The sequence below is a fragment of the Anguilla anguilla genome, chromosome 17 (assembly GCF_013347855.1).
Source record: "Anguilla anguilla isolate fAngAng1 chromosome 17, fAngAng1.pri, whole genome shotgun sequence".
NCBI lineage: Eukaryota > Metazoa > Chordata > Actinopteri > Anguilliformes > Anguillidae > Anguilla > Anguilla anguilla.
The window spans coordinates 18093127-18115137 of NC_049217.1; the positions used below are offsets into that span (position 1 = coordinate 18093127).

Here is a 22011-nt window from a genome sequence, read left to right on the forward strand (position 1 = left end):
TAACAACTGCACACAATCTGGCAGATTGCTGATGATCTATGTTGATCTGCTGTGTCAAAGAAGCTGGAGCAACAGATTATCTGCTATTTGCTGAAGAAAAAAAAAAATATATATATATACATATCATATCATCAATCAAATATATATATATATATATATATATATATATATATATATATATCATCTGCATTGAACCCTCAGCCTGGGAGGTTGCGCATGTTGCAATTCCTGCTGAGTTCTGTGTTTCTGCTGAGGTTTTACAAAAAAAAAAAAATCATGTATGTTTCCATTTAAATCTGAATTTCATTGTTCAGCATGTGCAGGACAGGTTCAGTCCTGCAGAGATTAAGCATGGCTGTATTTATACCACACCCAGGCTGGCCCACACAGGTTATATTAGCCAAAACATTGATTCAGTACTCAGAAAGGTCAGAACCCTTCGGAATCTTCAGTCCCCAGGGTGTGTGGCCCTAAACAAGATTGCTGCGTCCCCAAAGTGCTCCAGATAAAATGCCTTGAATTGTGTGGTTCCGTGATGATTGTGGCTCTGAAGTGAGTGTGTATGCCAGTGGCCGGCTGTCTGTAGTCACATCAGGAGTGAACCCTCATTCCAGGGCAACATTTTTAATTATTTATATCAAATAAAATTCGTTTTGATATTTTTTTAAAGTCATTTGTCAACCTCTGACAAGAATTATAGTCTTTTTATTTGAAGAACCAATGATGTAGCCATGAAGTATGAAGGCCATAGCCCAAAATACTGAAGTAAATATAAACTACTCAGTAATGTGTCCGTCATTTATTTTAATTTTATGGTAAATTACTTTTCATGAGGACGTGAAGATCTTGAAACAGATATGAGTCATGGTCATAATTTTCTTTTTGATTGTATGTCAACATTTGATAGTTTTTTTTTCTTCAGCCTAGAATTGCTATTTGATTTTGGCCATTATATGTTGGGATTTATTTTAGCTATCATTTTCAGTGGTTAACCGAAGACTTCATACTGCTACATAAAGTCACGCTGAAAGCCAGGACTGTGGTTTTGCGGTATTAGGTAAAAACCGGAATAGGAGTAACAGAGCCAAGCACAAACATGCATCGCGATGCACCGAGTCTCGCTGGCATCTCTGTTTGGAATCTCTCACCGCCAATCATGCTGTAATTTTGTTTTTAATCTGCAGATTGCTACTCCGCACATTAATCATAGAGCACAATCACTCCCAAAAACAACAATTTCACCTCCGCTCTGGGGCTGTGCTCACAAGGTGCTGAACACACTGATATGTAATACAGATGTTGGACTGTAAATTTACATTATGTAGTTGGTGCTCTTGGATGTAATGTTAGCACATAGTTTATACAACAAAACAACTCAAGGAAAAAAATTACTATGTGTAGTACAATAACATTTCAATCACAAAAATGAGAATGGAGAAAATGGTTTTTGTACTTTTTATACACTAAAAGTGCACTCATTCAACCTTGTTCAGATTGTGGCCTTCACTGCTATCTTCAGTGTCAATCTTTTAAAGGCAGACATAGTCCTGGTTATAACCTCCAGTTATTTCTCACTTCATGGACTGACTTCTTTTTCTCACCATCTGTTGTCCTGTTCAGAGCCATTATTTGTACTATTTGAACTGTGGTATGCATGTGCATACACTGATCCTGTGCCAGAGTATGTGAATGAGGGACTTACCAGGTTATTAATAAAGGTAATTAAATAACATTCAGGTTCTAAGACTCCCATGCCATGTTGAGAGAGGAAATTGAGGTGAGAGACAAGAATGTGTCCTACACAAATTGCTCGAACAAACTGATTTATATCAGCACTGGAACTTACAGTAAATATATATTTTCAGGAACATGAGGAGGCCATTTCAGTTTGTGAAAAGGAAAATTAACATTCATTTCCTGTTGTGCAAAATATTTAATAACAGTGCTGTCATTGCGCGAATTGTGTTGATATATCCTTTGTTCGCTTATATCCCTGACTTCCTGAGCAGGTTGCTGAAATCAGTCACCAGGCACTGACTGTTTCAAATTCACATTTCCCCTCTGACATATTTATACAGCAGTATACACTATGAATTGAGACGGTGAACAAGTCCAGAGCACCTCGTGGCCAACTGGCTAAAGACTCATTAAATCACAATAATATTTAGAAGCCCGTGGCAGCACTAATGACCGCTTGCATGATTAAGTGAAGTTAATAGATTTTAGCACTTGGCGGAATCCCAGATATCGTTAGCAAGGTATAAATCTGACAGTTACCGGAACTTCATAGTGCAGGCTTCGCATACCGCGTTGTGAATAATGTTGGGTGGATGCAACACATCAGAAGAATGCTGCTGAATCTTGTCCGGGTATGACTGGGTTGTGACACTGGTACTTCAAATATTTACGCTTGGCAACGAGCGAACAGATCGCTGTTTATTTAGTGAATCGTTTGTCCTGGGGACCCCGTGAAAAAATAGCGCAAAAGTTTATTTTGGCGACTTGCTTCGCGCCGTGCGTCCCCACAGTGCGCCGCGGATCTGTCCGCGCATTCGCTCGCTTTCCGCAGTCACTTTCCGTGGATTTAAACCCAATTGCTGACGTTTCACTTGAGGCAAAAGCAATACTAAGGACACTTTGCTCAATAAAAGGCCACTCTGGAGCAGGGTTGAAGGAGATTTTGCTAACATTAAGCAAATAAACTAGCGTAATGTGTCATTGCACAAGTTGTAAACATAGCAGCCGAGGCCCGCTGCTTCCAAAGCCGCGTTTCCACCGCAGGAACTATACCCCGGAACTAGGAACCTTTTGAGGAACTCAGTGCGTTTCCACCGCAGGAACTAGGGTCTAAATTTAGTTCTGGGGGCTTTGTTTTACCCCCCAAAACGTTCCTGCTCGGGGGGTAGTACTTTCCGAAAGTACAGGAACCTTTTGGGTGGAGTTTGCAGCGCTGAACATTTCTGATTGGTCGAGTACTCGTAGCATTTGTGTTGTATTTATTTTCCGTTACCCGCCATGTTTGAAAATATGCAGCGGCAAACCAATTTATTTTCATAATAACTTCAAATCAAACTTGTATGTTATGCGGCGCAGTAGCCTACTTTTGGTTATAGCCTGTCAACGTCTTGGAATTATAACGTGTGCTCTTCTGTTCTTTTCTTGCTTTAGTATTCGTTTTATAAAATGCTAAGCATTCGTGTTGGGACAGCATATTACGTAGGCTACCAAAACATTCAAACGGATTAATTCGGTTGCTGAATATTTTCTTCCGGATTTTCTTTGTTAGCCCGTTGTAATTGACTCAAAACGTTTGATACAGTTATGTGAGGTATGCGGTAGTTCTGCATAATTAACATTAGTGATACAGTACAAGCAAACTGGAAATCACCTTCCGCACTTTTTATCCGGGTAAAATAACAGGTTAATTCTAGTACTCTTCCCTTTAGCTTTTTCAGACTGCCGTAATTTTACTCAATTTTACTGCCATTTTTCAATTCCACGAAAAGACCAGGAAGACTATGGACTCATTTATGGTGCATGGTTCGCATCTGGAGGGCACACTTCGCTGCTCGGCTAGCAGAAACTTCGAAGGAAAGCAAACGGTGGCTGTACCACTACTAATTTACATTTTCACGCAAGTCCGAGTTTTCGTTCTATTCTTGTCATTTTGCGATTAGCCTATATGGAATTGACGACGAGAAAGTAATAAAACAGCAAATTGTTTACAACGTGTGCATGTTTTCTACTGTTAATGAATGTGTTTGAGAGGATATATGAAAATCAATAAATACAAAAGTAACCATATATAGTCATTGTTGGTAACCCGTTGTATATAAGTGGAATAAACCCCTCCGGGCTGTCCCGGTTATTAGAAAATAATGTAGGCTACTTCGGTGGTAGTAGGCTATGGGGTTACAGAAGAAATCATATGACAGATGGACCGACGACAACGTCAGTGGGCTAATTTGCCTAATCTTCGCGGTACTTTAGACCCCGGTGGAAACGCAGACAACCATTGGCTGAAGGAACCTTTTAGTTCCTGGTAAAGTAGTTCCTGGGACTGAAAGTTCCGGGTAATTTTGGTGGAAACGCGGCTCAAGATTCTTTCCCGAAAACTGTCGCATTAATCAAGCTCAGTGGCTTTTGACAGCTTTCATGACACAACCCTGTCATAGTGTGATGCAAAACATAACAGAAACAGCCAAAATGTGCAGTACAATGGCATAACTAAGTTTTTGTTGAGAAAAAATGGGAAAAAAACAACACGTTGTGGCGTTTCTTTGTAGTTATATATTGTTAGAAAGTACACGTTTATTCAGCTACAGTATACTCTTTATTTATTTATATCTATATTACTAATATATGGGAGAAAAATGTGTTGTGTATAAATGTCAGTGTAGTGCGTAAGTATATGGACAGTTACATAATTTGTTTTGGCTCTGTACTCCAGCTCATTGAATTTGAAATTAAACAATGAATATGCAGTTAAAGTGCAGACTGTCAGCTTTAATTCACGGTGTTTACATCCATATCAGGTGATCCCTGGATGACATAATGAGAGGACTGTGTATAAAAGGGGCTGTAATTCCTACACGTGTCACCCAATGTGGATTTAAATACCCTCAAATTAAAGCTGAGATTCTGCACTTTAACCTCATTTCAAATTTCAAATCCAGTGTGCTGGAGTACAGAAATGAAACAAAAACTGTGATACTGTCCAAATACTTACACACTGTATTGTATATTTATTTGTTTAAGGCCAAAGTCTTCACACATCTTAAAAAACTAAAAAGAATGGCATGGTAAAGCTGCCATCTGATTGCCTGCAGCATGTACACAGATATTTTCTGCTTGTGTTTCCTATTTACTTAACACCTTTCTCATTGAGCCGGTTGGTGCACACATGTTTTCTATTCTCTGGACCTGATCTTTCCTCCAGAATACATGCCGTTGTGCCAAATGTGAGACCCGTGTCCCTCCCTGTTCCACATGGCCAGGAGTGAGTCTCGGTAAACTCAGTGTCACTCACTCGACTAATGCACTGACACACACGCACACACACGCGCACATGCACACACATGCACACACACACACACATGCATACATGTACACACATGCATGCTCACACACACATACATGCATGCACACAAGCACACACACGCACACATGCACACCGGCTGACACGCGCACACACAGAATTAATTAAATGACTGAGTGCATTATGATGAGGACTGAAGGCTGCTTGTGAGGACAGAGCAGGTGAAGCCTGCTGAGAGACAAATGGAAGAAATGCAGGAGAGGAGGGGTGTGGGGCCCGGGGCCCGGGACCTGAAACCCCCCCACCCCGCCACAGCTGCCCCAGCCGTACCGGGAGTCCCGGGAGCCCAGGCTGATGGGGCGCAGGCTCAGCCCCCGAGCTAGCCCGGCACAGCTCTCTGCCCATCCGGAATACCGGGGCATCCGTCTGCCAGCTAATCACCCTTAATAGCCCCCAAATAGGGAGCGCCATGAGGAAGAGAGGGCCACGCGAGGGAAGCCAAGCACAGAAAGAGGAAGGGGAAAAGGGCAATTTCAGCTGAGAAATATTAACCTAATGACTCCCATTAGTCGGTTTAGGGTAGCATTCCGATGGCTTGTTGTGTTTACCTTGCAGGACTTGGGGGTGGGGGGGGGGGGGGGGGGGGGGGGGTGAGGCAGAAGTGCTTGCCAAAAGAAACTTCGATCACTCCAGCACCCCAGAACAAAAAATAATAATAGTAAAAATAGTACTCCTATGAGCATTAAAAGCTAATCTGAAAAAATTAGTAATTGATTGGTAATGACATCAAATCTATCCTTCATTCATATTTGAATCGGTACTACCATCTATTGTGTGCATTAAATGACATTATAGCACAACAGAATATGCTGCATACATTGCCCCAAAACTGTCTCCTGTAAGTTTAAGGAGAACTACGCTGACCAAATGCAGTGACTTTGGCTTCAGCAGGATGTGGATCACAAAAACTGGGGCTTAGATTCTGGTGAAAGAAAGAGATGCTAAAGAGATGCTTCCTTATCCTTCTCGGGAGTCTCTTTGAATCTATGGAGAATCTTTGACAGAGGGAGGTGGAACTGGAGTTAACACTGTGAAGAGCTCCTGTCAGGATTTCTTTCCTTTTTCTACAATTTGGGCAAAATTCCACCCCTGTGACCAGGAGAGTGAACAGTGTACTTGCCCTGGGGAGAGAGGTGGTGAAAGCAGAGAGGTGTGCTTGCCCTGGGAAGAGAGGAGTGCTTGCCCTGGGGAGAGAGGAGTGCTTGCCCTGGGGAGAGAGGTGGTGAAAGCAGAGAGGTGTGCTTGCCCTGGGGAGGGAGAAGGTGTAGAGAGCAGTGCTTGTTGCTGCTTTTGGCACCGACGGTTGCCCTGAACAGCAGGACTGCGGCAGCTGCAGCTGGGTGCTCTTACATTAAAACATGGCCACTCTCTGACACGCAGACCTACCCGCTCAGAGGATTGCTACACCTGAAACAGTGCTTTGGTACATGCCAGGGCAGTTCCATGAGGAGACATCCACGCTGGACTGTGGACCAGGTGTGTCCAATCTTATCTGAAAAGGGCTAGTGTGGGTGCAGGTCTTTTGCTTTAGCCCAACACTACGACTCCTGATTGAACTAATTAACTAATCAGGGTCTTCAGTCAAAGCCTTGAAGAGTGGAATCCCTTCGTAGGATAAGCTCGGACACCCTTGCTGCAGACATAAGCACCGAGTTGCATTGTGTCAGGAGTGGCTACGCTCTGTCGCACGCATGAACAAAGCACATTAGCTCAATAGCGGTAAACATAGCGATTGAAAGCGGGGCCCGTTCTGTGTCCTGTAAGTCCTCCTGTATCAGTAAATGCCGTAGGTGCTGGAGGAAGGCCATTCAGGCCAGGCCGTTGACCGGAGTAAACAGTGGTCAGTAGAGGACATTGGGAGTAAATGACTCGCAACGCGTATCTCTCTCCTGTGTGTTCCCAGATGGATGCGGACCCACAGCAACGCGGCGGAGTCTGGCTTCAGCCATCGGGGCCAGAACTCATAATCAGGCTGGAGCTACAGCAGTTTCCGGAAAGACCACACAAACTGTGGGGAAAATGAGGCTTCTATTTATCAAAACTGATTGTGATGATCTCAACGAGTGCTTGGCTCACAGAGGTATTTGCCAGATTTGATTTTTTCCAAAAATAAACACAAGCTATTCTTCTGACCTTTTACCTGGCCGTTGGCCAGAAAGTTGCACAGTTCCATAAAAATATAATGATACGTCTGTTTTTTTATATTATAATTAGATTTTTTTCCTAGTCACTGGGAAATAGCAGCCATATATTGAATAGGAAACTCCGTGATCAAATGAATTTAAATTCAGGTCGGCACACATGCAGAAAACTCATAGTCCAAATACAGCATGCTGAGATGTTTAGTCACAATAAGTCAAGACATTTACCCAGGGCATGTCTCACAATGCCTTCCCAATGACCAACAGGCGGACAAATGAGTCCTGTGTGTGATCACAGTCCTGGAGTGTCCTCTGGTGTTGTAGAGAGGTACTGAGGTGAAAGACTGTTCCAGTCTCCGGGAAAGCGTTGCGCGGGGTATAAGTGCTCCCAAACCGGGGGATGATGATGTTACATACATCACATTAATAATGCTTAAATTAAACTTATTATTACTTTTATTACCTTTAATTATAACATCATACTATTTTTAATTGCAAGGTTATTTTCTTATATAAGCAACTAAACCTTGCAATTAAGAACAGCCTGTGATATTATAATAAATATTCATAATGATGTTCCATCATTATATATCTATTGGTATTTTATTCATAATGATGGAACATTGCTTACTAAAGAGGTAAAACATGCATAGTAAAACCAAGTTTCACAGTGGAAGCCCTGAACACGTTAGAAACAATTACAACAACAGAGACTTCTTTTTTCTTTTTTTTACACAAAAATGGCTGCCTTGGGAAGTAGTCAAATTCCACAGCCGAAGGGGAAGCCAAGAATCAGTCAGACAGAAGCCCTATGGAGATGTCCAAAATTCAGGTGGTTAACATTGATTTTCACAGTCAATTAATTCCCCTTTGATTGTTCTTTTGTAGATTAGTCCTCCTTTCTACACGGGATGTCTTGTTAGGGACCCAAATCCCAGGCCGTGAAGCCCCGTGGACCCATAAGCGATACCGTAATGGACCAAATCAAATCAATTTCCCTCTTCTCCCACACGGCCTGTCTTCTTTAGAGGCGAAAACGCAGCGAGGCGTGTTGAGCAGGGGTCGGGTGTGCCCCTAATCTCAGCCACTTGCAGCACATGCTCACACATGGCTACAGCTGCGTGTGCAGGGGTGGAGAGGATGTCTAAGTGCGCTGGAGAATGGGCAGCCAGAGGAATTCTGGGCTTTTGTTTCGTCTGAGGTCGGGTTCACAGTTTTCGATCAGGCTTTACAAGCCTGGGCTGATGTAGTGAATTCGGCGTAAATGGTGAAATTTAAAGTACCTACACAGCATGGTCTCCTGTGTACATGAAGCCCCATAATTGTTCCAATCATATAGTTAGCGGTTCATATGGAGTAAAAACATCTCTGATGCTCCTGGACCTGGGTTTCAGGTTTATATGCTCTAACCCCAACAATCGAGGAGGCTAACTCTCACTGGTCCTGCAGGAGAAGTAGCATTTGGATGCATGTCTACAGTATGTGGGCTCTCCAACAGAATGAAAAATGAACATTTCTCAACGCGGACAGTCGAGCTCAACGCAGGTAGTCAAGCTCAACGTGAGGTTAGCCCTTTTTAGCACTGCCTGCTGTCTCCACAGACGCAAGTAGACTTAATTTAGGTTCTGCTTCAGTAAACTCCAGCACATTCGAAACACACTGCCTGCTCTGCTATACAATTTCATTCAGTTTCAGTCAGGCTTTGAACTCTTGCAGAACCACGTTTTTGCTGTATTCTCAGTGAGAATGATTGTACACGAGTCCAAATTACATTTTTATTTATCTGTATGTCACTCTTTATTAGGCGTCCACTAAGTGATTGTAATGTAGTTAAACCCAAGCACATGACCAGAATATACTGGTGAGTTACTAGTGAATAGTACATTTTTATTGGATTTTCAAAATTCTAACTTTTAGTTATTTTACAACATTCCATGGGATGTACACTATAAAGTATGATTCCATGTTTAGTAGACATGCAATGATTTGTTTCATAAGTTATTTAACTGTAATATTGCATGTGTCAAGTTTACAATGCTTTTATTTACCAATAACAAAGGAAATTATAATCCCACAGACAATTATAGTAACTATAGGACTATAGTTACTATGTAACTGTAACTATAGTAACAAGAGTGCCATGTTGTTGTTGTTATTGTTGTTGAGGCTCAATTAATTTCCCCCCCACCAAACCTCTATGCAATTCAGTCCAGAGCTCTGAAGTAACAGGATTTTGCACAGTTAAGGGAAACTGGTACAGCAAGACATGGAAAAGAAGAAGAGAAGTAGCGTAATTCTCTGGCTTTGGAATGTGTGTTTGTGCAGGACGAGGGTAATGGATTTCACAGGGTGGGTAAACATGGATCTCTTAAACCAGAGCAGGGGTGTGTCATAAGCATCAGGGATTTTCTCATTGAAGAGTGATTCCCTTAGAGAGCAGGCGATGTTTCCAGTTCCAGCACCACCCCCTCCCCCTCCCACTCCTCCAAACCTCCCCCAAAGAACCAGTCCTGATTTTTTTCCCTCATTGCTGATTTTTATGCTTTTTTCCCCCTCCAATCTGTGTTGTTTTGGTTTTCCATTTTTTCCTGTGGGGATTCCACATATTTTTGAACTGATGTTTGCTCTCCCTCACGGAGGCAACTAAGTCAACTAAGGGGGAGGGAAGCCAAACCAAACTTCTGCTTTCCACTGCTGTGTTTACGGTCGGTCAGAGGAATTGTTATTCTTAAGTTAAGTTGTCATCATCGATATAATCAGAATGGGCTGGCCATCCATATTGGTATATAGCGTAAGCCATATTAGTCCTTTATACAAGGTTGTGCAAAACTAGTCTGGCATCTCGAACGCTAGCTTTCTCTAAAAATTGCTGTACCCAGTATCAAATAAGCAGTTTGCCTATTGCACATGTGAAAGTGCTATAGTCTCCTGAGAATTATACAAAAACATAGGCTGCCAATGATTAGAACTCCCTCATCTCCAGGGTTTGATGGGGTCAGGTCTGAATTGGTGCTGACTTTGGTGAGCATTTGTAACCGTGTGTGTGTGTGTGTGTGTGTGTGTGTGTGTGTGTGCGCGCAGGTGTGCACATGTATGTATGTATGTATGTATGTATACAGCAGTTTTCACCCGGACACAAATGTCTGCTGGCTTTCACCTGAGCCTGAGTAAAATCTTAAGTACAACCACCTCAGTTTTTGTTTTCTAGTCTTACAAGCTGTGACCAACCGCACAGACCAGTTTTGCTCTTACTTACAGTATATGCAAATTGAGATAATACAGACTTGTGCATGTATGACTGGTATGACCTTTTTATTTGTGTACGGCATGACATGTCAGAGCCACAATCTAATCAGCTGGTAGGTTAGAGTCCTGATAAAAATCTGGACAGAAGAACAAAAACACAAGTTACTTTCCAGAATAAGCTAAGATTCTGGAATCTTCAGTCATATAACTGCACTATATCACTCATCATGAAAACCAAAACCATATGAATGGAGTAGTGCAAACCAGTGTGGTAATTATTTCTTTTTTTAAATGGGTTGAATTGTAATTTTTCTCCAACCATCTATGACCACCCCCACCCCCCCCACCCATGACATTGCCCATATTATGAAAGCAAACAATGCAAAAAGCACATAAGAAACAAAAAACTGTGCCCTTGATGAGATGCCAAACCCTGCATATGCAGTGTAACAACTTCAATACTAATATGAAAAAGGAATACGCACACGAGAGCTATATTATGTGAGCATGTTCATATGATACTGGAAATTCCCTCTTGCGTTTTGCCTCAGTCCGACGGAAATAATAGTAATTTTGGTTTTCTCCACATGGGGGCAGCAGTTGTATGATTATGTTTGTCCTGGACAGAGCCGCTCCAGTTGCTATAACTTGGAATTTATTTAGAAATACTGAATCACTCCTACAGAGCCCATGGGTGCAGCTGCACCACAGAAATAATCATGTAATCCATAATCAATTATCAATTATCACTATCATTGCAAGCTACATATATATAAAACCCCTTTCACAATCTCAAAGTGCAAGGAAGCGAGGATCAAGCACCTCAACCACCTTGTACAGCATCTATCTGGGCTGTGTAGTCCCATAAGGTCTTACTAATTTAATACAATAGGTCCATGTATGCAAGTTTTTGACCAGTGGCTTAGCCCAAACCATGAAAAACAGCCAAAGACCAAGGGGTGTCCAGATACTTTTGGTCATACAGTGTACCATATAAAATCAAAAACAATATCCATTATCTCTTTTCTTTCGACAGAAATTTCTGGAGGCGTATACAATGAAAAACAACTTATGCCATTTTGGGCGGACAGAACTTCTGACTCAACTGATATTTACATATAATTCAATATTTTACATGAGCTGGACATGAGTCATAACTGCTGGCCATTCACCTATTAATAACACTTCCCATTCAAACTGCAACTGCTGCACTGCCGGAGACCAATACAAGCCGGTGGCGTACCGTGTCATTTTCAGTTACATCATACATCAGAATCATTTACATCAGAATAATTCAGCCGATCATATCACTCGTCTCGCAGATATCAAGTATGCAAAGTTTATTTGTGAGTCTGGATCATTTCTATAAATAATAACAACGATAAATTGCATTTTTAGAACAGCTTTCAAAATCTCTTAATTGTTTTACGGTGAAAGGGGAAAGATTTACCTAAACCACCAACAGTGTGCAGCTCCCTCGGATGATTCATGACAGTCACATTAGGTGGGGTTAGGGTTATGGTTGGATGAATGAATCCACAACGCGCTACCCAAACCTAAAGCTCCTCCACTATCGAGGGGGAACTTGCGTAAACAGCAACGGCTCACATTGATGAATTTATTTTACTCTCCTGCTGAAACAGTTGAGTGAAAATGAAAGCAAATATTGAGTGAATGTGAATGAGTGAATGAGTAACCCCACTCGGCAGGCTGTGGGTACAGAGCGCTGATAGATGGGAGGATGCTCAGAGGAAGGAGGTGGCGTGAACCCCCGTCCCACCGCCCCTCTCACCCGAGAGCAGTATGGGACAGGCCTGCTGTTACGGTTCACTGACTCGCGGAGCGATCACCCAGGGCCATGTAGATGGATCACATGAAATCTCCACCCCACTCTCCCAAACCCCTATTCACCTGGAGGTCTGACTGACAACAGCAGGTTTTAAGAAGCTGTGGTAACAGGCAACACATTCTTTAAGTTTCTCTCTCTCACACACACCTTACCCACTAACCTGGGTATACTCTTGTTATAGACATGGACACATATTGCCCTCATTCACTCATTAACACACTTATTACACAAAACAAATACACACACACACACACACACACACACTTCACTTTGTCATCCATGTACACACTCATTATAGATAGAGACACATATCTTTAACACACTCATTACACAAATCCAATCAATCAGCTTTTATTTAGCCTATTGTATAGCAATATTTACAAAGGAGGGGGTCTGGATTCACAAAACTCACCCAAATACACACACACACACACACACACACACACACACAGGTAAACCACATGAACAACAGCACACATGATCTTGACTTGATTTGGTGTAAGACTTGAACATACGCACGTGGACACACGCTCAAACATAAATACCAACACTCATCTCGCAGACGGCGCAAGCATACACACGCACGTGCGCATGCCGCGGCCATGCACACACACACAGCCCCCTGGGTTCCTGCTGCGTGCTAACGTTGTCATACCATGGTCGGGGCCCAGCAAAAAATGCACATAAAAGCAACTGCTTCATAGCTTAGCTATTCACTCGGGGCACTGGAAACTATCTCAGTCTGACCACAGACATTTTCTGCCTCGCTAACACCGCCATGCTGACCGATACGCAGAAGCCCCTGGCAGGAAACTGCGGTCATCCACAGACTGGGGACACACTGTAAAGACTGACGTACGCAGGCTAGGTGTACATCAGCCACAACTGGTGGTAGACCAACCAATTAATTTGTTATAAAACACTATAGAGACTGCGGCAGTCTCACCACCCACATCTGGTTTGTACCCTTTACTTCATAGTTCTAGTGAAAGTTGAGCTCATACAATTCACAGAGCTAGAAGAATTAATTTCCTAAATCTTGTTTAAACATGCTTTTAAAATAGATGCTATAAGGTTTTCAGTGTTCTTTTTGGTACACTCTCACTAAAATGTTCTATTATCTCCTATTACTCTAAAATGCCATCATGCTGCTTTTTAAAATTCATTTTTAACAAATGCAATGAGTTTTAAATTTATGGTGTCAATCTATGATGTCTAACTCTAATGAGGATTTTTGGACAAAGCTGATCAGTGACTTTCACTGTCACTATCAAGCCACCACGATGTGTTTTGTGGAGGAGCTGAAACTTAATGTCAGAACTTTCGCTACATGGCGTACCCACAAGCTGAAAGGCTCAAGTAATTGATTTTTTCAGCTGTTCTTCAAAATTCAAAAGCTGGGATAAAACAGTAGCGACTGAACCATAATTAAATCTGGCATGTTTTGGCAAACAAACGAGTTTTGGAGCCGCAAATGGTTGGCTCCGATGACTGACCGCGGTTACCTCTCCCCCCAAAAATGGGTCAGCCTAAAGCAGCTCGCAAGGCAAAGGGCAACTGTAGTCTGACGGCGGTAACAGACTCACGCGTTTCAAAGGAAACCAAGATGCCGGTTTGCGCACGAGAAGGCCGTTCTTTAAATGAATGGCAGATGTGCGAATGGAAGCTCGCCGGCCGCGCCTCGGCTCTGGAAATCCGGGGCGAACCTAGACACGAGCTCTGGCTGCTGCCGCGGTGAAAAATGATTCATTGTCTTCGAACGCAGATGACATCACCCATCAAACGTCTGCACGGAGTCATCATAAATCCAGCACGCGGAGGACGGCAGGAGCTATAAAATACAGAGCAATTACGTGGCGGGACAAGCGAAATACATATGCATTCCCCCCTACAGTCCCAGTCTGTAATAATATGTATGTTTTGCAGGAAACCTACTAATATACCATCGCTGAATAGACAATGCATTGAAACCCACATTATTTCAAGTGACATTTATAAAAAAATAAACTCGAATAATTCACAGGGTAGAAGTAAATTTATGGCCTGTCCCAAGATAAGATAACAGTGAATCTGTCCACTCCACTGCATTTTTAAAAAAATAAAAGAGAAGTGTGAGAGATGCCCAAATAAATTGTGGATCAGTCAAGAACAAAGTGTGCCAAAAAGTCCATAGGCTCAAAGACTCATTTGTTCATTCAAAGATTCACTCAATTCAAAGACTGCTGTCAAATACACTAATGTGCATTCTAACAGACATTCTAACAGACATTCTAATGCAATGCCACACGAGGACACTCTGCTCTGGACTTAAAGAAACGGGAGGAGCAGGACTGAGGAAGTTAAGCAGAACGGGTGCATTTGTGTGAGTCTGTGTGGGGTGGGGCGAGGTGTGGAGTATCTGTTTTAGGGCTGAGTTGATGCTGTTAGGCAGATTCTGTTAGTTGAAGGGGGTGGGGGTGGGATGGTTAAGCTGCCGTCCTGCTGTACGGAGTGATTGTTTCTACATTTCTTTTTATTATGCTGCGTGTTTCTTTAAAAGTCAGTGCCTGGAAATCCCATTATACGTGTGTATAAAATTCAGCCCCTCCACCCCCCTGCACCCCCAACATCCCCCGCACCCCCATGTGATTAATAGGTGATGGGGCTGGGTTGGCTGGAGGGTGAATGACATGTGGTCTGCATGGCCCCTCCTCCCTCAGGCTCACGTTTCACTCTGTAAGCTCTCCCTTCTTCCCCACCTGAGTGTTTAAAAGAGAGGGAGGGCCTGCTGGCTGGGAATGCCGGAGTTCTGTGAGCACAGCGGCGGAGCAGGGAGAGCCAGGAGCTGAGAGCTGGGAGGGCCAGGAGCTGAGAGCGGGGACTGCCAGGAGCTGAGAGCGGGGACTGCCAGGCCGATCACTCAGCCCAGTTTACGGGCTGCGTGACTCACAGCAGAGGGGAAAGCAGCTGGGGCTGTCTCTGTAACGTCTCTCTCCCCGCTGCCCTGAAGGAGAGAAACAGAGAGGAACCTTTCTAAAGAGCTTTTCAGAAACCCGGTCGGACGTGCCCGAACGATGGCGAGGGTTTAACGGCGCCTGGTGCGCGGACTCTGACCGTTTCTCCCGGATACCGAGCCTGTTCCGCCACGCCGACCCGCGCCACTTAGCGCCGACGTTAGCCATGGAGCAGCCCGCCAGCAGCTGCATGAGGAGCGGGGGCGGCCCCGTGTGGGGGTGCGTTCGGAACCCGCACGCGGGGGTCCCCGGGGCGGGGCTGCCCCCCTACCAGCAGGTCCCCTTCTCCCTGCACCAGAAGCCCGAGTTCCTGGCCTACACGGACTTCCCGGGGCACTGCCTGGGCCCGGGGGCGTACCCGCGCGAGGAGAGGCCGTACGCCGAGCCGCACGGCGGCTTCCCCAGGGCCGAATGGCCCTTCCCCGGGGGCGAGCCCCAGGGCCGGGGCCCGGAGCCCTGCGCGGCCGCCGTGGCGGGAGTGGGGGTCGAGGGCATGGGGGATACAGGGGCCCTCGCCAGGGGCCTGGAGGGGGAGCACCCCGCTCACAGCCTGCTGCCCACGGAACACGAGAAAAAGGCGTCCAAGCGGAAGAAGGACTCCACAGGTGAGCGGCTGCTTGGCGTCAGTTTTAAATACCAGCTTGTGCCTTAAACCCTGCAGTGCATTTCAGAAGAAGCATCACAGCAATAAACTACACAATTTACCAACAAAAAAAAACTACAAACAAAAATCTAATATTTATGGTGTCATAAATACTGATTTGCTGATTATGTTTTGCATCTGGATGGACATAATGTGCAAAATTCTAGAAACGGCTGCATGCGTATTTTACTGAATATTCATAAGTCCAGAATACTTTTTTAAGAATAACTAAGCTTAAGCAGACAGGCAGGATCAGAGGAGATGCTTCTCAGCAGTGTATCCTAGTGCTGAAACACACTGATAACGTCTGTGCATGAGGAATGTGTGGAAAGACTGACCCCTGGAGTCAGTCAGCATATGTCCTCACCCCTGACTTTCAAAAGCAAGTACTACTTGTGCCAGTACAAACACAATGTTTTCATTCATTCTTTTATGAAAGGCCTATCTCTGTGAATAAAATATAAACCGTGAGTCAAAGATAAGGACATTTACTGATTTCAGTGGTGGATCTGAGTAAAAGGACACATTGACTTGAAGCATATATCTGATTTAAAGTAACATCCTATCCTAATAGCAAACAGGAAATCTAAGTGCTGACAGTGGACACATTTAATGTCATGGTGAGATTAAGCTAGGCATCGTAGGAACCTGCAGACTGGGAAAGGAGTTTTGTGTGTACTCAGCACCACTCAAGACTCAATATATCAGTTTGTGTCAACGGTTAGTCTGAGCCCTGTGGGACAGGGGCATTTCAAGCAATGTGATTGTCATCACAGACCAGGAGGGGGGTGGGGGCAGGTGGGATCACGGACACGGACACCCCCCCCCCAACCATGAGCCTTCTTTGCTTTCAGGGTTGCTTCAGTCTCTTTCAGGGAAGATCAGGTCTGTTTCAGGGATGCTCAGGGGTGCTGAGGTTTCTTTCAGGAGAGCTGAGCTCCCTGTGACTTCTCTGTATTTCAAGCATTAAACAAATCACGTCTCTTTCAGGGGTGCACCGGTCTGTTTCAGGGGAGATCAGGTTTCTTTCAGGGGTGCAGAAGTCTCTTTCAGGAGAGTTGAGCTCCCTGTGACTTTTCTGTATTTCAAGCATTAAACAAATCACGTCTCTTTCAGGGGTGCACCGGTCTGTTTCAGGGGAGATCAGGTTTCTTTCAGGGGTGCAGAAGTCTCTTTCAGGAGAGTTGAGCTCCCTGTGACTTCTCTGTATTTCAAACAGTAAACAAATTGATTGTCAAAAGAATTCAAGGTTGAACAAAAAAAATATCTGGGGCTTCAGCTGGGGATGCCACCAGCTCTCTACACCACTACTGGGGCAGTGCCCATCCAGTGCCAGTCTGGTGGGCACCGTTATGAAATAAAGGGGTAAACACAATACGCTCATCAGCACCAGCTCAATAGTCAACCTTGAAATCCCAAGGTTCCTAGAAAAAGAACAAGCTGGGAGAGAGGAATATAGATGTAGAAATGACTCAAAATGTTTTCTGCACCAGATGACTTTGACATGAGAAATAGTTCTGGTGAACAATGTATCCTCGTTCACCAGCTTTGACCATCCAAAGCCTGGAAATCACGAAAGTTTAAATGTATGATTAACATCACTGTTTTGCTTCCATGACTCATACAGCAATGCGATTTAAAGCAGGAAGGTCAGTATGAGGACCCAGTGGCTGCGTCCCAATCGCAATCCCGATCCAGCTTTTGCTACACCCTCGTAAACTTTGCTTGCAAACTTCACTTGGGCAAATCTCTTTTGAGACCCCGATGTACCCCTGGATGCGATTTGAGTGTGAGTGCAATCCGTTAAAAATACCAAGCGAAGTTTGTGACATAGCCCATCCACCCTCAACTTTCCCCAGTCGAACGAGTCTCCACTGTGACATCCATGGAAAGCATGCAACAGAATTGGGACACACGTGTGTTCCTTGCTTCAGTACTGTTCAGTTGTTCCAATAATAAAAAAGAATATTATCTGATACATTTTAGATTAATGTCCAAAATGTGGGTTCTTTGAAATTCGCATGTTTGAAAATATGCATGCAGTGCTTTAGCCTATGCAACATTGTACTTTTACAGAAATCCATACATTCAATTTAAAGAAAAGGTATAGACTAAAAGGTATTACATGGTTATTATTGTCGCACTTTTTATATACTTTTTAATTGTTTACATTTATTTTTGGTAGTAGCCTCTACCACAGTGCTTTTGTCTATGGCTGAAAAGATATCACGCAACTACGATCAGCTACAATTTCTTACTCTTTTGTCTGTCTTCGCATATTTTGAAGAGACTAGCCAGACCACGGACGGTAAATTAACTTGCCAGGAATCCCATTTTAACATTCTTGACCAGACAGTTTCCTATCGTTAAAGAGGTATATGTAACAAAATATCTTCCTTGCATGCGGCCAATGCAAGCAATTATATATGCTCAGTGCATGCAGTTTTCCATCCAAAAAAGTTCTTACTGATTTGGAGTAATTGATTTCGGCATAAATTACCTCTGTATAGAAATTATGTTTAACAGGATATTGAATTAGCATTATATGTATGGAATCATGGTGAGTTGTGGTACCTCTATGCAGTTCGTTTTCACATGCCGGTGTCATGACAATAAAATATTATGATGTACTAACCATTGACTATTAGTACAACTGTCAACAGTGCTGGTGTAGACCAGCATAGTATTTTCGTTTTCTTTTCAAAACAACTGCCCCTTTACGATAGGCCCATAAGTTGGCAAAGACGAATAATTACTTAACCACACCTTTTCAACTTCTGCCAAATGTTGTTTTGTCTCGAGCCCCCTGCCGCGTGCAGTGGCAGCTCACTAAAACTTAACAGGGTTTTAATTGGGTGTAGTTATTGGGACCTACTTTGAGAGACTGCACGGCTAAATTCAGGCTTTGCTGGGCATCCGCCCAAACAGTATTGCTCCCTCGTCTCCATTTAAGGTCCAGACGGGTACATTTCGTACGCGGTCGGGCCGAATTCATGTGGTATTTCAATAGGGGAAAAAGATGGATAATAACAACAATAACACACGCTCCACACGAGACCAAAGCTGCAAGTCGCTTTTCTGCAGCTCCCAAACAAGTCTGAGTCGCCCAAGTAACATCTGGCTTTGCCACTGTACTGGCCTTTTGGCAAGTACACAAAGTCACTCTTAATAAAAACAAATTAGCCTACCACCGTTAAACGGGTTACATCAGATCTTTTTTTAGTAAAATGATGCAAAACTGCACTTTAAAACAAAAAAGTAAAGCATTTTTTGTTTGGTTTGTAAATATAGTATGTTCTACTTACTGATATAGCATATTATATTTTTAATGCTTGCAGAATGCCAGTAGCCTAAATTAAATTATGTATTTGCCATTTTGAGATGTATTTTCCTGCTCTTTTGTGACCTGAATTTAAAAATATTTTATGACCGCATTTGTAACTTTGTGGGGGCTTTTACATTTATTTTTCATGCCTTTTAAAAGCTTTCTTTTCTTATTGCAGCAACTAAAGCCCACACAAATATGCTGCAGGTAAAAGCACCAGCTGAAATATGTTATCAATGTAAAAGGACAGAACAAAAAGCAGGAATATTGATTCAGGTCCTATATTTATGACAATAATGCAATTGAAGATGAAATTAAATGTAAACACATGTAAAAACTGAGTATGCATTTAGATTGGAGCACTGCCTGAGGTACATAGGCACAGGTGAAGGTGGGCACCTCAGTCAGCGACCGGTCCAATCTTTTGTCTCCGTCTTCCAGAAAACCAGGACCCCGGGTTCAAGGCCGACCCCAACTGCAAGGCCCGGAAGGAGAGGACGGCCTTCACTAAGGAGCAGCTCCGGGAACTGGAGGCCGAATTCTCCCACCACAACTACCTGACCCGACTGCGTCGCTACGAGATTGCCGTCAACCTGGACCTCACTGAGCGACAGGTTACTCTTGTCTTGTGTTCTCTCATTCATTCACTTTTAGACAACATTTACAAACCTGTTTAGGATATTATAAATCCACACAGCAAATCCCTTTTGCTGGGAAGCATACACTATTTACCTGTTACACAGCATATCCGCTATGAAGCTTGGTTCTCAGTTGAGAAAAGTACCTTCCATCAAAGGTATACCAGCATAAATGTGGCAACACTGGTGTCTTAACCTTGACTACATATTACAGTTCACACTCGTGATGTCATTGCACCACCTCAGCAGGACACATTAGATATCAATGGGTTGCCTGTCACCACTAGCGCTGGCCTCAAACACGACTGAAACACTGCCCCATTAGACTCCACATCCTGGGTCTCTGGTGTACAGCCAGTTCAGATGGGCGTTTGTGGCTTGTACACAACAATAATCGACTGCTGTTTCCCCACTGATGTCTTTCTGTGCATCTGCTGATCGTGTCAGTCCGTGTGACTAATCGTTGGACACTGATCTACAGAATTTCTCCCAGAGTGCAGTGTTGTATTACACTGAGGAGAGGAGCTGTACAGTCGCACTCATGGCACCGTCAGGCCAGTTGTCCTCCACCCCCACAAATTTCCCAACCTTGAAGGAGGTGTCTTTGCTTGACATCATGCAACAAAGACCTTGGAAGTCACTGCCCCCCCCCCCCCCCCCCCCCCCCACATAGTTTTAAGAATGACCGCACATGGCTCGGTCAAGCTCAGATTCATTTCCCAGGCCTGTATTCTGAACGCAAGCCAGGCTGTCTGCGAGCCAACACCGCCACTACTCCCCCCATTTAGGTTTCTGTTTTTCCAACGAGGCTTCCATATTTTCATAGTTGGCAAGCCCGTACACAATGAATGGCTACGCAGTGGACCATATTTTTCTTTTTAAACCTTGTGACAGTACAGCATACAGAACACATTGCACTGGAAGTGAAATATGTTAGTTACCAGCGCTATGTCGAGCTGTGGTTTTCTTCTGATTTTGAAGTCCCGTGCAGACTGGGACGCGCTTTAGGGACGTATATATGGAAGGCCGTGCTGAATGAACCCTGTCTCCATGTCCCCCCCTGCACAGGTAAAGGTGTGGTTCCAGAACCGTCGGATGAAATGGAAAAGGGTGAAAGGGGGACAGCCCGCATCCCCCAACGACCTGGAGGGTGAGGAGGGGGACTCCGCAGCCTCGCCCAGCTCCGACTGAACAAACTGGACCGCCAGACGAGGCGAGCCAGGCGCCCAGCAGACGCTACCCGGCTACAGGTGTTACAGTGGCCATCAGGGCAGGACCCTGGATACAAAGACTTCTGAATCCCACTGCAACTGGTTCAGACATGCAGTCTATGGCATACTTTCTGCACTGTATAAATGCTTTTATTTGAGGGGGGGGGGGGGGGGGGGGAGCAGGCATTGACAAGGATTTAAGGCTTGGGTGTTTAGGCCGCATTTCTTTAGATATGGACTATCCCATGAAATAATAACTTCAGATACAGGTCAAAAACTGCTGCTCCCTACCTGTCTGGAAATGTTGCGCAAACGTTGTCTGGATGTTGCGACAGGAACCTGGGTGTGGAACTGGCGTGTATCCATGGCCCATGGAATTCCCCATTACCCATAAGGCCTTTTGACGAGCATTCCAAAGCCTCACCACTACAAGTGCCTCTATCTCAGAGGGTTCTGTTTTGTGTCCTGTTGTTTCTCAAATATTGTTGATGTTTTTTTCTGATCAAACGCTTTTCTTTTTTAAAACATTATTTTTAAACATATTGTTATATCCTTGCAGGTAATGTAAAATATGGAATATTAATAATAGCCAAATGAAAGCTTGAATAAATATTCCTCAACAATTAAAAAACAGGCCTTGGAAATTTATTTCAGTATGAAAGATATAGCTATTGAATTCACATACTATGAATCTACAAAGCTGTGGCCAGCACTAGGTGAATATTGTTTAGACTTCTGTTACGAATATAACTGCTGATGAAACCACTTATGAAACACTGTCATATAAACATTCATTATATCTCTTTTTATGTCTTTTTAAAAGTTTTAGTTGCTATCACCACCCATTGTCTAATGGAATGATGTTTT

At 43.7% G+C, this 22011-nt stretch overlaps 1 protein-coding gene across 1 annotated transcript; it reads left to right on the forward strand.

Annotated features, from left to right (window-relative positions):
• The first annotated feature begins 15114 nt into the window (after window positions 1–15114).
• LOC118216381 (homeobox protein MOX-1-like) lies at window positions 15115–21317 on the forward strand. The gene is made up of 3 exons (XM_035397477.1): window positions 15115–15932; window positions 19737–19909; window positions 21002–21317. The coding sequence occupies exons 1-3, from the start codon at window positions 15494–15496 to the stop codon at window positions 21122–21124; spliced, it is 735 nt and encodes a 244-aa protein (XP_035253368.1). The 5' UTR covers window positions 15115–15493; the 3' UTR covers window positions 21125–21317.
• The last annotated feature ends 694 nt before the right edge of the window (window positions 21318–22011 follow it).

Coding starts and splice junctions, on each gene's coding strand:
- LOC118216381 (XM_035397477.1), top strand. CDS start 15,494: ATGGAGCAGCCCGCCAGCAGCTGCATGAGGAGCGGGGGCGGCCCCGTG. Junction 15,933..19,736: donor GCGGAAGAAGGACTCCACAG/GTGAGCGGCTGC, acceptor TCCGTCTTCCAG/AAAACCAGGACCCCGGGTTC. Junction 19,910..21,001: donor TGGACCTCACTGAGCGACAG/GTTACTCTTGTC, acceptor CCCCCTGCACAG/GTAAAGGTGTGGTTCCAGAA.